The sequence below is a fragment of the Citrus sinensis genome, chromosome 4 (genome assembly GCF_022201045.2).
Source record: "Citrus sinensis cultivar Valencia sweet orange chromosome 4, DVS_A1.0, whole genome shotgun sequence".
In the NCBI taxonomy this organism is placed as follows: Eukaryota; Viridiplantae; Streptophyta; class Magnoliopsida; order Sapindales; family Rutaceae; genus Citrus; species Citrus sinensis.
This window is the reverse complement of record NC_068559.1, coordinates 16976080-16989282: the sequence shown is the minus strand read 5'-3', so window position 1 is coordinate 16989282 and position 13203 is coordinate 16976080. Positions and strand designations below refer to the sequence as shown.

The 13203-nt window shown below is 35.9% G+C and overlaps 1 protein-coding gene across 1 annotated transcript; it reads left to right on the top strand.

Annotated features, from left to right (window-relative positions):
- The first annotated feature begins 4811 nt into the window (after positions 1–4811).
- LOC112498793 (uncharacterized) lies at positions 4812–12613 on the top strand. Its single transcript, XM_025100348.2, has 3 exons — positions 4812–5289; positions 7110–7320; positions 7599–12613. Exons 1-3 carry the CDS (start codon positions 5116–5118, stop codon positions 12341–12343), a joined length of 5130 nt encoding a protein of 1709 aa, XP_024956116.2. The 5' UTR covers positions 4812–5115; the 3' UTR covers positions 12344–12613.
- Positions 12614–13203: the final 590 nt, after the last annotated feature.

Below are 13203 nucleotides of genomic sequence, written 5' to 3'. Positions count from 1 at the left end.
GTTTTCTTCTTCCCTAAGCAAGAGTAACATAATGCTGAGAGACATCATGTGAACTAACTACATCTTAAAATTTGATTATGTCAATAATATTGACTATGTCCCTTAAAAATATTCCAAACAACTGAGTTGATGAGGAAAAAAGTAAAAATCAAAACGATCATTGATAAAAATTATATATTGAATAGAGATGGCCAATGGGTCGGATGGCACGTGGCATGGGCACGGTACGTGTCCGTACAGCACGGCACGATACGAGCACATTTCGATGGGGCACGAGTCACAGCATGACACGCACATGGGCTGGGTTGAGCTTAGAATTTTAGACACACAGACCTTAAAAGCACGGCACAATTAAAGATGGGCTAAGCACGATACAATGAAAAAGCCTTCGTTAAGCGCGTTTTATTTTTTTTTAATGAAAGTAAACTTAAAATTTTATGATTTTACAAATAACTTGAAGTTGAATTTTTTTAAGTAATTTAATTCTTAGTTTAAAAAAACTATAATTAATTTATATATTTATTAAATAAATAATTGATATCATGATTTTAATGAATAAAATTATAAATATGATGATTTTATAAATATACATTAATATTATTGTGAACGATCTATGACTCTATGTAAGTTCAAGTTAACAATTAAGTTAATCCTTAAGAAAAATTTATTTTATTATTATTATTATTAAAAAATTCTAATACTATAAGGTCAAACTTAGTAATTAATATTACATTTTCTTACTATTATTAATTTATTATTATTAAATGTAGACTTGAGTTTTGAATTTTCGATTCTATTAAATTTGAATAAAGGCATAGACCTAAGAAAAGTATATAGATTTGAAAAAAGTATACCAAAAACTTAGTATGCACTCTTAAAAAATTAAAAAGAAAAGAAAAAAAACTTAGTGGGTTTTGTTTTTTAGGCACGACACATGTGGGCACGACACGAATGGGCACGACATGTGTGCCGGGCTGAGCCTAAGCAAAAAAAATTTAAGCACGGCACGAAACACATAGTGGCCACGGTACAACATGGGCACGAGCACACATGGGCCTTACTTTGATGGGCCCGGCGACACGGAACGTCCAATTGGTCATCTCTAATATTAAAGATTTGTTATTTCCTTTATGTTAATTTTGTTTATCCCCATAAATTGACATCAATTTATTCACAAATTATTGAAAATGTCAAATTCATCCACCGTTCAAAACATGATGGTAAATTAGGACGGTAGAGATGAAATTGTTCATCCAATTATTTGTTTTCTTAATTGTTAGTAAGGGTGGGTTGAGATTTTAAATATGTCAGGAGACAAACTGAAGTATATCAATTTATAAAGGAAAAAATTAACCAAAGTTGGTTGGTGTTAGTGGTTCAGAACTCTCATTCCTTAAGAGAGGTCAGGGGTTCAAGTCTCGCTCTTGTATGGAGTCACCACTTTGGCCAGCACTTTACCCCTTACGGGCTGACCCAGTGCGAGCGGGGATTAGTATAAGTTGTAGCACAGGCTTAAAAGTGCCTCCCACAGTTGGGACCCACTCAGGACCACCTCGTGGTTCAGACAAAAAAAAAATGAAAAATATTAAAAAATATTCTATTTTTTTAGCTTTCATTTTTTTTTTCAAAACGTAGTGTGCTTGGCAAATCCCAAATTAATTTTTTAGTCCTCTATTTCCTCCATGATTTGAGCTTGAGTTACCAACTAAATATTAGGGGTGTTCGCGGATCGGATTTTACGGATTGGACATCAATCCATATCCGATCCATGATTTCACGGATTATAATTTTTCAATCCAATCCAATCCACATATTGATAAAATTTAATCTAAATCTAATCCATAAATCTGCGGATCAGATGCGGATTTGACTCAACTCATATCCAATCCACCATTTTGCACATTAGTTTTCGAATTAAAATTTTTTAGTTCTCTCCAACTAATGAAATAAAAAAAAATCTAATATAAAAATAATTTTGCTAGCAATTAAATTTAAAATTGAATAAAATTTAAATAAAACTAAAATAATACATTTAAAGTTTCAAAATATCACACATCAAGACTAATTATTCAAATAAAGCTACAATAGTACGTTCAAAGATTCAAAATATAACACATCAAGCTTAATTATTCAAATAAAGTTACAATAATACGTTAATATAACACCGAAATTAATTGTTCAAATAAAGCCACAATTAATTGAAATGGCGAAGTTTCGAAAACCAAACATAATCTGATCCTTCACTAGGGCTGTTGCGCCTGTCGAAAAGTGGTGATTAAAGAGCCGCCCACGATGGGAACCAGGAGAAGTCGTACGGGTGGCGATCTTGAAGGTTGTGATAGTGAAATTGTTCAGCTGGAACTAGTGAATGTGAAGTGGTTCGATGGACTTGGGAAAGAAAATGGCTTGCTCTCGCCGGAATTGTGCGGCTGATGTCCTTCAAATCCGTGTTGAGAGTGTATCCAACCAGTATTGAGTGTTGCTAGTGTGTGTGATGACGGAGAAGCTTAGGGTTTTTTGTTTGCAAATTGTTGGTGACTTGGCGTCATGTTACTTTGCTTTTGGGTGACTTGGCGTTATGTTACTTTGCTTTTGCTAGTACGTGTGACTTTACTTTTATTTTGTTTTACAATTTTTACAAGTTATATTTGTATATTTGATTATTTAATTATTTTTCATTTTGTATTAACTAAGATATGTTATAGTGCTTATGTAACTATATAATGTCACATTTAGGGGTGTTCAAAATCCAATTCGATCCACTCAATCCGTCCGATCCGCTCAATCCGATCCGTGGATTGATGGATTGGATATGGATTGAAAATTTAAAAATCCGCAGTCGATGGATTGGATATGGATTTACTTCTGTAAATCCGCAGAAATCCGTGAATCCGCAAAAAAAAAAAAAAAAAAAATATATATATATATAATTAAAAAATTATTATAAATTTAATTAAAAAAATTATAAATGTGACATTATATAGTTACATAAGCACTATAACATATCTTAGCCATTACCCAATAATAATATAAAATGAAAAATAATTAAATAATCAAATATACAAATATAACTTGTAAAAATTGTAAAACAAAATAAAAGCAAAGTCACACTTACTAGCAAAAGCAAAGTAACATAACGCCAAGTCACCAACAATTTGCAAAGTCACCCAAAAGCAAAGTAACATGACGCAAAGTCACCAATAATTTGCAAACAAAAAACCCTAAGCTTCCCCGTTGTCACACACACTAGCAACACTCAATATTGGTTGGATACACTCTCGACAAGGATTTGAAGGACATCGGCCGTGCGATTCCGGTGAGAGCAAGCCATCTTATTTCCCAAGTCCATCGAGCCACTTCACATTCACTGGTTCCAACTGAACAATTTCACTATTACAACCTTCAAGATCGCCACCCGTACGGCTTCTCTTGGTTCCCATCGTGGATGGCTCCATAATCACCACTTTTCGACAGGCGCAACAGCCCTGGTGAAGGATTAGACTGTGTTTGGTTTCTGAAACTTCGTCATTTCAATTAATTGTGGCTTTATTTGAACAATTAATTTCGGTGTTATATTAACGTATTATTGTAACTTTATTTGAACAATTAAGCTTGTTGTGTTATATTTTGAAACTTTGGACGTATTATTGTAGCTTTATTTGAATAATTAGTCTCGATGTGTTATATTTTGAAACTTTAAATGTATTATTTTAGCTTTATTTAAATAATTAATTTATTTCAATTTTATTCAATTTTAAATTTAATTGGTAGCAAAATTATTTTTATATTAGATTTTTTTTTATTTCATTAGTTGGAGAGAACTAAAAAATTTTAATTCGAAAACTAATGCGCAAAATGGTGGATTGCATATGGATTGAGTCAAATCCACATCCGATCCGCAGATGTATGGATTAGATATGGATTGAGTCAAATCCGTATCCGATCCGCAGATGTATGGATTGGATTTGGATTGAATTTTATCAATCCGTGGATTAAATTGGATTGAAAAATTATAATCCGCAAAATCATGGATCGGATATGGATTGATGTCCAATCCGTAAAATTCGATCCGCGAACACCCCTAGTCACATTTATAATTTTTTAATTATATATATATATATATATATTTTGTGGATTCACGGATTTCTGTGGATTTACAGAAGTAAATCCATATCCAATCCATCAACTACGAATTTTTAAATTTTCAATACATATCCAATCCATCAATCCACAGATCGGATTTATATGGATCGGATTGAGCAGATCGGACGGATTGAACGGATCAGATTAGATTCTAAACACCCCTACTAAATACAACTATTTAAAAGTATAGTGAAACATTACTCTAATAATCACAATTAATTAGACACATATCCTCTTATTTTGAAATTCGCAGTTTGTCATAACAATACAACCTGCCAAACACCTAGTTTTTTTTTTTTTAATTTTACAACCTATTTCATCATTACAGCATAGCAATCCCAAATTGATCCTAAATAATTGAGCTTTGCGAACAAATTTATATATTTAAATTCCAAAAGCATGGTTAGGTAAAAGCCTAAAAACAAAAATCCAAGCCCAACAGCTTGCTAGTCTTTGCTTTTCCATTGTAATTCCAGACCACTTTGGAAAAAGAAAAGCTAAATAAAAAACAAAAGCCAAAAGCCGAATAAAGCATTGACGAAGACTCGACTAAATGTAAAATGGTGGTCGAATCAGGGTTCAAAGGCATCTGTTTCCGTACAAAGAAAGACTTTAGTTTTGGGTCTATAATTACAAAATCAATAAAAACATATTTATCAACAGTTAATTTTTCTACTTCTCCAAGAAGTTAGCCTTGCTTCTTTTTATGAGTAAACTTCCACTCCGCTGGCACCAGCCTCATTTACTTACTTTCACTTGTTTTTGTTGAATTGCACGCAAATTGAATTAAGAAGTAGCTCTCTCTTTTCTTTGCTGGGATTTTGAAATTAACGATCGTTTCATTACTTAGCATATAAATATTGGTGCAGTATTTAAATCCACTAGCTAGGTTCATTTCTTCACACAAGATCAAGAACAAGAACATACATTCTGTGTTTTGTTGATCAAGCTGCTGCTCTTTTGAAAAAAAACATGGCATACGCTATGGCGACACCAAAAGAACACATTGAGGAGATAAGAAGGAAGATGTTCTTTATAGGGAGTGAGGTGATAAATCCTCTAACAAAGATGGTTCATCGAGCTGTTGAGCTTCTTTCTGCTGAACTTTACACTAAGGATGTCCATTTTCTCATGGAACTCATTCAGGTATGTACTTCTTCGATTAATCTTTATTTATTTTCGTTCTCATTTAATTGCATGTATATGTTTATTATATATAAGTGCATGCATGGATAGTATGATTCTGTGTCTGCCCTAGGGTCCAGTCGAGCGGTTTTTAAGTATTTTTTAATTAATTGATCTCTCCAGTTAAAATTCTGAGGGAGGGCGGAGTTAAAAAGTTAATTAAAAATTTATCCACCCCAAACAAAAATGTTGTTTTCGAATCTATCATTCATATGAGTAATAACAGCGATCGCTTTTTGAGTGAAAGCTAGCTTTTATAATAAATATGGGTTCGAAATGTTATCTCGTTTTGCTTTCATGATATTAAAACATGCTCGACCAAAGTTTGTTAGATGCTTTTTAGTCGTGACTTTCTTTATTATTCGAATATAGCCATTATTATTATTAATTTTTTTTTTGGTGAAAGGAACCTTTAAAAATATTATTATAAAATACAAATTATGAGTTTTAGTGTTACGATCAAAACTGATGTTATGTTTATGTAACGTCAACAAAATAATTTTTTCTTGTAGTCTATGAATAGATTTATTATCACATAATTATTAGTGTTTTTATTTACATCTCTGAGAAATCGTAGGGTGCTTGAAATTTTCATATTTATTGTTTTATTGGATGGTAAGATTTTATTTTCCATTTATTCTAGTGTCTTTTTTTTTGTATCAAAATAAATTTTTGTAAAAAAATGTTTTTATCATTATTTTTAAGCAGTTAGATTTTTTTTTTTTTTAAAGATAGAGAGGTGGGCAAGACTTAAATCAATTTTTTGACCTGTCTCCTTAGGATTCAAACTCGGATGAGCTGAATAAAATAAGTTGTTGGAAACATTGTCTTTACTACAATTTGAAAGAGATCACAAACTTAATTTAAAAATAATCAGACCAGTTTAATTAATACGAGATAAATAAAAAATATTATTTTACAACTGATCCTACAAATCATGAAAAGCAATATAAAAGAAAAAAGAAAATCCATGTTAGAACAATTATACACTTCAGCGTAATATTGATTCTGAGTTAATTTTACCCAAAATCAAGGTTGGGGTTTCAAAAGTGCAAACCTTGACCCCTGGCTATCCGCAGATAAGACTGATCATAATATTTAAACAGAGGTAAAATTCAGTTGAATATGCTTCTTTGTATAGGGAGCTAGTTAAATGGCAAAGGTGTTTGATAGTTCTGGAATCGTGTTCGACAAAATGCCTCAATGAAGGATTTTTGGCGGGAAGTGAACAATTTGATTTCCTTAATGTTTTAGAAGTATCAGTTGTGATCATCAAGCTGTAAATCATAATGTAGTGTTGGTTTACTTGATTGGCAAGAATAGTCTAGGATCATTGGAGATATCCACGATGACTCATAGAACATTAAGAAAAACTATACCAACAGTTTGTTAAAATGCTTTGTATTCTTGTGTGAAGCATCGCAGCCACTGATCCTAGAGTTTGTGAGCCACTGTCATAGTGTATTCTTGTGTTTGAGTTTATCTTTATGTGTCTCTTCATTAAAGTTTGTGAGCCACTGTCATGATGTATTCTTGTGTTTGAGTTTATCTTTATGTGTCTCTTCATTAAAGTTTGTGAGCCACTGTCATGATGTATTCTTGTGTTTGTGTTTATCTTTATGTGTCTCTTCATTAAAGTTTCCATCTTTTACATATGCTTTGGATTAGCAAATCTAGGTCCATCTGGTATTTTTCCCATGAAATTGACTCCTACAATGTTTTTGGTCATGAACGATTGATGATTTAGAAAGTTAACAAAGTGGTTTATTTTTCCATGACAGAATGCTGAAGACAATGAGTACCTGGAGGGTGTGGATCCATCACTCGAGTTTGTAATAACATCTCGTGATATAACAGGCACAGAAGCCCCAGCCACATTGCTCATATTCAACAATGAGAAGGGTTTTTCTGCCAAGAATATTGAGTCCATTTGCGATGTTGGCAATTCTACTAAGAAGGGCAATCGTAAAAGTGGCTATATTGGCGAGAAAGGTCCCTTACATTACTCCTTTTTCTCTTTTCATTTACTCATGCATATTTATGTGTTTGCTTTCTTATGTTATTGTATGTTCTGTTTCGAACCTGCAAATGCTTAATCAATTGATTTTCAAGCAATCATATTGCCAGTATTACTCAGAGGATTGTTGCTTTGCAATTTGAAACAGATTTTATATTTTCAGTTTTCAGTTACACAAAACAACAAAATGTAATTAGCTAGCCTTTTAGTTTATGGGTAACTCAAATATTTGTATTATACTTGTTACGTACAGGAATCGGGTTCAAAAGTGTATTTCTGATCTGTGCTCAGCCTTACATATTCAGCAATGGCTATCAGATAAAGTTTACTGAAGAGCCCTGCCCACATTGCAACCTCGGATACATAGTTCCTGACTGGGTCAATGAGAAGCCATCTCTCTCAGACATACAGAAATTATACGGTTCAGGATCTAAAGATCTTCCAACCACAACATTTGTTTTGCCTCTGAAACCTGATAAAGTCAAACCTGTCAAGCAGCAGCTCTCAAGTGTCCATCCTGAAGTACTGCTATTCCTTTCAAAGATAAAGCGCCTTTCAGTCAGGGAAGATAACGAGGATCCTCTTCGAAATACTGTGAGTGCAATAGCTATAAACAGCGAGACCAATTTTGTGACAAGGAAGAATATTGATGCTGAGTCCTACACACTCCATCTTGCCGTAAATGGCGACCGGAATAATAAAGAATGCAACTACTATATGTGGAGGCAGAGATTTCCTGTCAAACAAGAAAATAAAGTGGAGAGGAGAATGGATGTTGAGGAGTGGGTGATCACATTGGCGTTTCCAAATGGTGAGCGTCTCCGGAGAGGAGCAACCTCTCCTGGAATCTATGCATTTCTTCCAACGGAGATGGTTACGAATTTTCCATTTATAATTCAAGCAGATTTTCTCCTTGCATCATCCAGGGAGAATATACTGCTAGATAACAAATGGAACCAAGGAATTCTCAGCTGTGTTTCCTCTGCTTTTGTTAATGCTTTAATCTCACTGGTGAAGATGACAGAAGGTGCTCCAGTATCTAGTTTGCCGCCAATGTTTCGTTTCTTGCCAGTTGACAGCTCTTCCTATTCACAGCTGAATAAGGATGTAAGAGAACCAATTAGAGCAAAGCTTATTGAAGAAGATATTGTTCCTAGTGAGTCATGTATGGTGCAGAAATTCTTCCACAAACCCCGTGACGTGGGAAGGCTAATGCCTCGGTTTTGGAATATTTTGAAGAAAGCAAAAGTTGAAGGGGTGAGCTTGAGAAATCTGTCCCACCATGGACTACATGTACTGAATTCCTCATTTGACAGAGAAGAGTATGATCCGGTACTTAATTTCTTGGGTGTGGCGCCAGTCAACAGTGAATGGTATGCAAAATGCATCCAGAGTTCTAATCTTGTATTGGGAGTGTCCGAAGAAGTCTATTGTGAGCTACTCGTTTTCCTTGCTGAAAATTGGTCTTCCAAATTCTGCAATACCAACATTGGCAGTATACCCTTGATCAAATATGTTGACGTAGATGGGAATGTGGCTTTGTGTAGTATTAATGCATCCCGCCAGTATGACATGGTATGTTTGTCACCTCAGCTGTCCTGGTTGACTGCTTGTAATAAGGAATTCAGATGTGCTGCCAATCGTTTTTTTATGCCAGAAAGCACATATGTTGCTCTTCTGTTGTGCTATCAGACGGAAGTGGTATTGCAATGGCTGAAAAACTGGGTGAAGGTTGCTACTGTGACTGTGTATGATTATGCAGCTGTTCTCATTAAGCATCTGCAAAATGACAGAAAGCTTGCTGTAGTCTTTGCTTACTTCTTATATCACTCATTGTCAAAGAGGTATTTGTCATCTCGGGAGGTTGAAATTTTGTGTGGGCTTATGCCACTTGTGGATAATTATGGGGCTGTGAGCACGAATGGGAATGGTGTCCTTGTGCCAGCAAATGGAAGCAAATGGGCAGAATTGATTGTTTCAAACCCATGGAGACAAGAAGGCTATATAGAGTTAGGGGAAGACTACTTGCGTCCTGGAAATTTTGCAGGGCAAAGGACAACAGGAGAGCAGATCATCGAGTTCCTGAAGTCTCATGTTGGAGCATCTGATATTCCTCATTTATCCCCTCCTAATGCCTGGATTCCAGCTGTGTCTGCCCCGCTCACCAAGCAAAACACATTTTTGCTCTTGGATTGGGTTAAAAACCTGAAGTTCAGGGGATTTGGCATCCCTACGAAGTTTCTGGCATGCATAAAGGAAGGCAGCTGGCTGAAAATCACTATGAATGGATCCCCTGCAGGTTATAGACCGCCATCGCAATCTTTTTTCCTCACTTCATCGTTGGGCAACATTTTGAAAAATGGATCAATGCTTGTTGATATTCCCCTGGTTGACCAGAATTTTTATGGTGAAAGCATAATTAATTACAAGGAGGAGCTGAAGACAATTGGAGTGATGTTTGAATATCGAGAAGCATGTGAATTCATTGGGAAATATCTTATGTCTCGGGCAGCATCCTCCCATGTTACCAAAGACAATGTGTTTTCAATACTAAATTTTATCAGATTTCTAAGAGAAAAGTTTCTTTCACCAGATAGCTTTATTGAGAGCATCAAAGAAGGAAGTTGGCTGAAGACATCTCACGGTTATAGGTCACCTGTTACATCTGTTCTACATGATCAGGAGTGGAGAATTGCATCTCAAATAAGTGGCATTCCCTTCATTGATCAAAATTACTATGGTGAAGAAATACTTTGTTACAAAGTGGAATTACAGCTGCTCGGTGTTATGGTGGAATTCAATCAAAATTATCAGCTTGTGATTGACAACTTGAAACTTCCTTCATCGTCAGCTTGTCTCACAGCTGAAGCTGTTCATTTGGTACTGGCATGCATGCGCCATTCCAAATCTTCTGACAGACTTGTTAAAGCACTTGGTAATGCGAAATGCTTGAAGACAGATGAGGGTTACAAGTCTCCGGGTGAATGTTTTTTGTTCGATCCTGAATGGGGCTGCCTGTTAGAGGTTTTTAAGGGTTTCCCAATCATCGATCAAAATTTCTATGGAAGAAACATTGTCTGCTCGAAAAGGGAGTTGCAGCAGTTAGGAGTTGTTGTTGAATTTGAGAAGGCTGTCAAAGCATTTGTTTGCCTTTTTAAGCAACAAGCCTCCTCATCCTCAATTTCAAAAGATCATGTCCTGAAGTTTCTATCATGTTACAGACAACTGAATGGAACATCTCTTAAGTTTCCTGCTGAATTTATTAACTGTATCCGTGAGACAAAATGGTTGTGGACTCGCCTTGGTGATTATAGATCACCAAGAGATTGCATTCTTTTTGGTCCAGATTGGAAGTCTATCGCTTCTATTACTCTGCTTCCCTTCATTGATGACAGTGACCGCTTCTACAGCATGGCCATTCATGAATTCGAGGAGGAGCTGGAGGATATGGGAACTGTCGTAGCATTTGAAGATGGTGTGAAGTTTATCGCTGATGGTCTTTTTATTAACCCCTGCAACGTCACTCGTGCAAATGTAATTTCTCTTCTCCAATGCATCCGGATATTGCGAGAGAAGAATTACACCTTCACCAGGTCTTTCAACGAGAAAGTTACACAAAAGTGGTTGAGGACACATGGCAGTGAAGTTTATAGTAGCCCGAAGCAGTGCTTGTTGTTCGATTCTACGTGTGAATTGAATCTTTTGAAGCAGACAGATGGACCTTTCCTTGACGAAGATTTTTATGGTTCAGAAATCAAATACTACCGGGAGGAGCTCAATACAATTGGAGTCACCGTTGATTTAGAAAAGGGATGTCCATTGCTTGCCAGCCACCTCGATTTCCACACTGACTTTTTAACCATAGTTCGAATCTACAATGTCTTGGCACAGTTGAAGTGGCAGCCTCATGGTGAAGCTGCCAGAAGGATTTGGATTCCGGAGGGAAGTCAAAGTGGACAGTGGGTAAGCCCAGTAGAATGTGTTTTACATGACAAAGATGGTCTGTTCAGCACACAGATGAAAGTATTGGATAAACACTATGACTGGAAGTTACTGAGCTTCTTCTCAAGTGCTTTTGGCGTTAAATCCAATCCTTTGGTTGAGGATTATTGTAAGCTCTGGAAGGTTTGGGAAAGTTCAGAATACAAACTGTCAAATGCTGAGTGTTGTGCATTTTGGGGTTGTGTTTTGAAGCAATCCAGTTCAAAGACAAAGAAACTTATGGCTGACAGCTTGGTGAAGCTGCCTGTTAATTCAGGCTTGGATGGTATTTTGTTGTTTGACAAGCGTGATGTTTTCATAGCTGACGACCTTCAGCTAAAGGATGTTATCGAAAAATCCTCTCCTCATTCACTATTTGTCTGGTATCCACAGCCTAGCTTGCCTTCTTTACCTCAGACAACGTTGCTGGACTTATATAGGAAAATCGGGGTTCGCACAATCTCAGATTGTGTACAGAAGGAAGAATTGTCTTTAGGAGAAGGCGTGGAACACAAGCAGCTGAATCAGAAGGACTACTATATTGGCAAAGGGCTGGTGAAACTCATTCTGGGGTTTTTGGCTGATCCTTCAATTCAAATGGAACCGGCAAAAAGGCATGATGCTGTCAAGTGTCTCCTGAATCTCACCATTTTGGAGACTGCAGAGCCAATAACTGTAAGGTACAATTTATCATTGTCATCAGGGGAAATTGTTGATGCGAGAGCGTGCCAAATGATACGCTGTGACAGAAATAGCGGAAAGCTTTTCACGCAGAAGATTGACAGGTCTGGTGGGCACAAAAACCGCATTGAATATGCAATTCCATTTGCTGAAACCATATCCAAGGGAGTGTTGTGGGACAGAGAAGATCACATCAATTCACTCTCTGAGCTGATTAAGTTGGCTTTCTTTGTGGAATTCAATGAAGAAGCGGTTGAGATCCTGATGAAGTCCAAGAATCTGCAGATTTTCATGGAGGATGAGGAGTTCCTGTCTGTTGCTTTCCCTTCTGAGTAGTGTTCTCTGCTTTTCGTCCTCCATAAACCTCCCCTTCTTTGATGTATTTTATCTTCCTCGGCGTGTACTTTAATTTGTTTAATATAATATATTATGGCGTGTGTTTTTTACTAAATCTGAGAATGGATCAGTTACTAATTGCTGAATCAAATTACTTCAGTTTAATTTCAAAGGTGTTGCATGTAATCTTATTACTATTGGTTTTACATGAAGCGTGGTTTCTTTGCTAAATTTTCTAATATTATTATTATTGACCTTTGACTGCATTTATATTTTCTCGTTTTCATTTTTTCTGGGACGGTTGCTTTCTCTCTTCTGTCTCCATGTACCTAAGTCCTAACTCATCACCGCAGAATGAACTTCTTTATCTTAGAAAGCCCTTACAGATTGGTAGTCATTCGGCTGCAGTCTTGGGAAGAAATCGACTAAAACTAACAAAAGAACCAGAATATGAGCAACTAAGAATCAGATAGAAACTTGTCGATTTTGTTGCAATCAGCAAATCACTCCCTTACGAGGTTTCCTAAATCTCCCTCAATAAAAGAGGAAAACGTGTGTAAAGCAGTAGAGGTTCTGTGGTAACCAGACTTACCACGTCATCGTTCTCCCAACTGGATTAACTGGTTTTTGAAATTTTTGAATTTTCATTAACATTTTCAGATTGTTAAATTAGATCTTGCTTCATCAAGATCTATTCTAGGTACGGCAGATGAGATTATTAACTATTAATCAAAGAAACTAATAAGCGGTACTGAAATGTTACGATAATTTTTTGACGGGAAAGCGAGCAGTACCCTTTTGTTTATTTGACAGAAGTAATTTTTTCCCTTAAAGAGTTTTAAAATATATGAAAATCTCCC